The sequence below is a fragment of the Penaeus japonicus genome, unplaced genomic scaffold (assembly GCF_977035675.1).
Source record: "Penaeus japonicus unplaced genomic scaffold, GWHDUDI00000001_assembly GWHDUDI00000036, whole genome shotgun sequence".
Classification (NCBI taxonomy): domain Eukaryota; kingdom Metazoa; phylum Arthropoda; class Malacostraca; order Decapoda; family Penaeidae; genus Penaeus; species Penaeus japonicus.
Window position 1 is genome coordinate 8803942 of NW_028234438.1, and position 2500 is coordinate 8806441.

The following is a 2500-nucleotide window of genomic DNA, read 5'->3' on the forward strand; positions in this document are numbered from 1 at the left end:
CTTTTGTCTCTCTCTCTCAAATTGTCTGTCTTTTGTCTCTCTCTCTCAAATTGTCTGTCTTTTGTCTCTGTCTCTCAAATTGTCTGTTTGTCTTTTGTCTCTGTTTCTGAAATTGTCTGTCTGTCTTTTGTCTCTCTCTCTCAAATTGTTTTTGTCTTTTGTCTCTGTCTCTCAAATTGTATGTTTGTCTTTTGTCTCTGTTTCTGAAATTGTCTGTCTGTCTTTTGTCTCTCTCTCTCAAATTGTCTGTCTTTTGTCTCTCTCTCTCAAATTGTCTGTTTGTCTTTTGTCTCTGTTTCTGAAATTGTCTGTTTGTCTTTTGTCTCTGTTTCTGAAATTGTCTGTCTGTCTTTTGTCTCTCTCTCTCAAATTGTCTGTCTTTTGTCTCTCTCTCTCAAATTGTCTGTCTTTTGTCTCTCTCTCTCAAATTGTCTGTTTGTCTTTTGTCTCTGTTTCTGAAATTGTCTGTTTGTCTTTTGTCTCTGTTTCTCAAATTGTCTGTCTTTTGTCTCTCTCTCTCAAATTGTCTGTCTTTTGTCTCTCTCTCTCAAATTGTCTGTCTTTTGTCTCTCTCTCTCAAATTGTCTGTCTTTTGTCTCTCTCTCAAATTGTCTGTTTGTCTTTTTTCTCTGTCTCTCAAATTGTGTGTCTGTCTTGTTCTTCGTCTCTTTATCAGCTTCTGTCTTGTTCTCTTTCTACGTCGGTTTTATTTCATAAATTCTCTCTCTCTCTCTCTCTCTCTCTCTCTCTCTCTCTCTCTCTCTCTCTCTCTCTCTCTCTCTCTCTCTCTCTCTCTCTCTCTCTCTCTCTCTCTTTCTCTCTCTCTTTCTGACCGCCCTGACCTACACCAAAGACTCGCCTGCATATCCCTCTCATGGCACTAACCCACACACAAACTCACTAGTTGCTCTAATTCACTCACTGACTCACTCCATGCCTTGATTCACGCAACGCCCTGACTCGACTCAATGCCGTGACCCACTCCATGCTGTGACTCACTCGACGCCCTCAATCACCTGTTTGTCCCTATCGTGGCACGGCCCTCCGCCCGTCTCGCTCTGGGTCATGGCGGAGGGAGGCCGCCCATCCCTCGGCGACCTGAGGCTCTCCTGCGACGTGGGCGTGGGCAGGGGCGGCGACCTGTGCCCCGAGAGAGACTTCTGGTCGCTGGCGAGGGAGTGGTCGCTCGGGGACCGCAGGTGCGCCTCCTCGGGTCGCTGGCGTGGGCGTCGGGTGCGGAAGGTGATGAGCAGGATCAGGATGATGATGATGATGACCAGGCCCGCGCCCACGCCCAGCGCCGCCGGTAGGAGCGTCGGCAGGCTTAGGGCGTGGAGGTACGGGTAGCCGGGGACGCCTTCTTCGCCACCCACTGTCTTGCCGCCGTCGCGCACCTCCGCTTCCGAGGGCCCGTCTGTGGGGGTGAGGGGGGGGGGAAGGAGGAGAGGGGAAGGGTCCAGGGGAGGGGAAGGGGGTCAGGGGAGGGGAAGGGGTTAGAAGAAACAGAACACAAGAGGGGTTAGAAAAACAGAAAACGGGAGAGGATTAGAAAACAGAAAACGGGAAAAGGTTAGAAAAACAGAAAACGGGAGAGGATTAGAAAACAGAAAACGGGAAAGGGTTAGGACACAGAAAACGGGCGAGGGGGTTAGGAAACAGAAAATTGAAATAGATAAAAATGACCAAATGTTTATTATTACATATCATCATCACTGTCAGATTTAATTAATCACAATTAATTTGATAGAATAGAAACACAATACCAGACTTATCATACATTGATTTATGTTTATCAATGTTATTCCTAGTAACATTGTTCTCATAATTGTTTTCATTATAATTATCCTTTATCTCATTATCATCCCTATTGTCATTATCATCATCATCTTTATTATTGATATCATCAATAACACTATCATTATCATTAATATTATTATAACTATCATTCTTACTATCATCATTATTACCATTATCATCATCATCTTTATTATTGATAACATCATTAACACTACCATTATTATTAATACTATTATCATTATTGTTATTATTATCATCCTCATTATCATTATTATTATTATCAGTATTATTATTACCTTTGTTTTTATCAATTAATAATATAATTATCATTATCAATTAATAATATAATCGGCAGTATCATCATTGTTGTTGCTATTATCATCATCCTTATGTTATCATCATTACCATACCATCATCATTATTATTATCATTATTATTGTCAGCATCATTATCATTATTATTGTTGTTATTGTTATTTTTATTGTTATTATTATTATAATTATTATTATTATTATTATTATTATTATTATTATTATTATCATTATCATATTCATTACTACCATTATCATTATTATCATCATTATTATCATCATTGACATTTTATAGCTGCTATTATCATAATTACTGGCATAATTATCATTGCCATCATCATTATCAGCAAAATGTTATCATTATTACTATCATTACCATCATTTTTTTTCAT

At 39.7% G+C, this 2500-nt stretch overlaps 1 protein-coding gene across 1 annotated transcript in view; it reads right to left on the reverse strand.

Annotated features, from left to right (window-relative positions):
• Positions 1-2500, reverse strand: part of LOC122254330 (uncharacterized) — a gene marked incomplete at its 5' end in the record, with an annotated part of 22412 nt that overhangs the window by 2440 nt on the left and 17472 nt on the right. Inside the window, 1 exon segment of the mRNA XM_086531557.1 lies at positions 1017-1414. Coding sequence (XP_086387683.1) covers positions 1017-1414 — 398 coding nt within the window.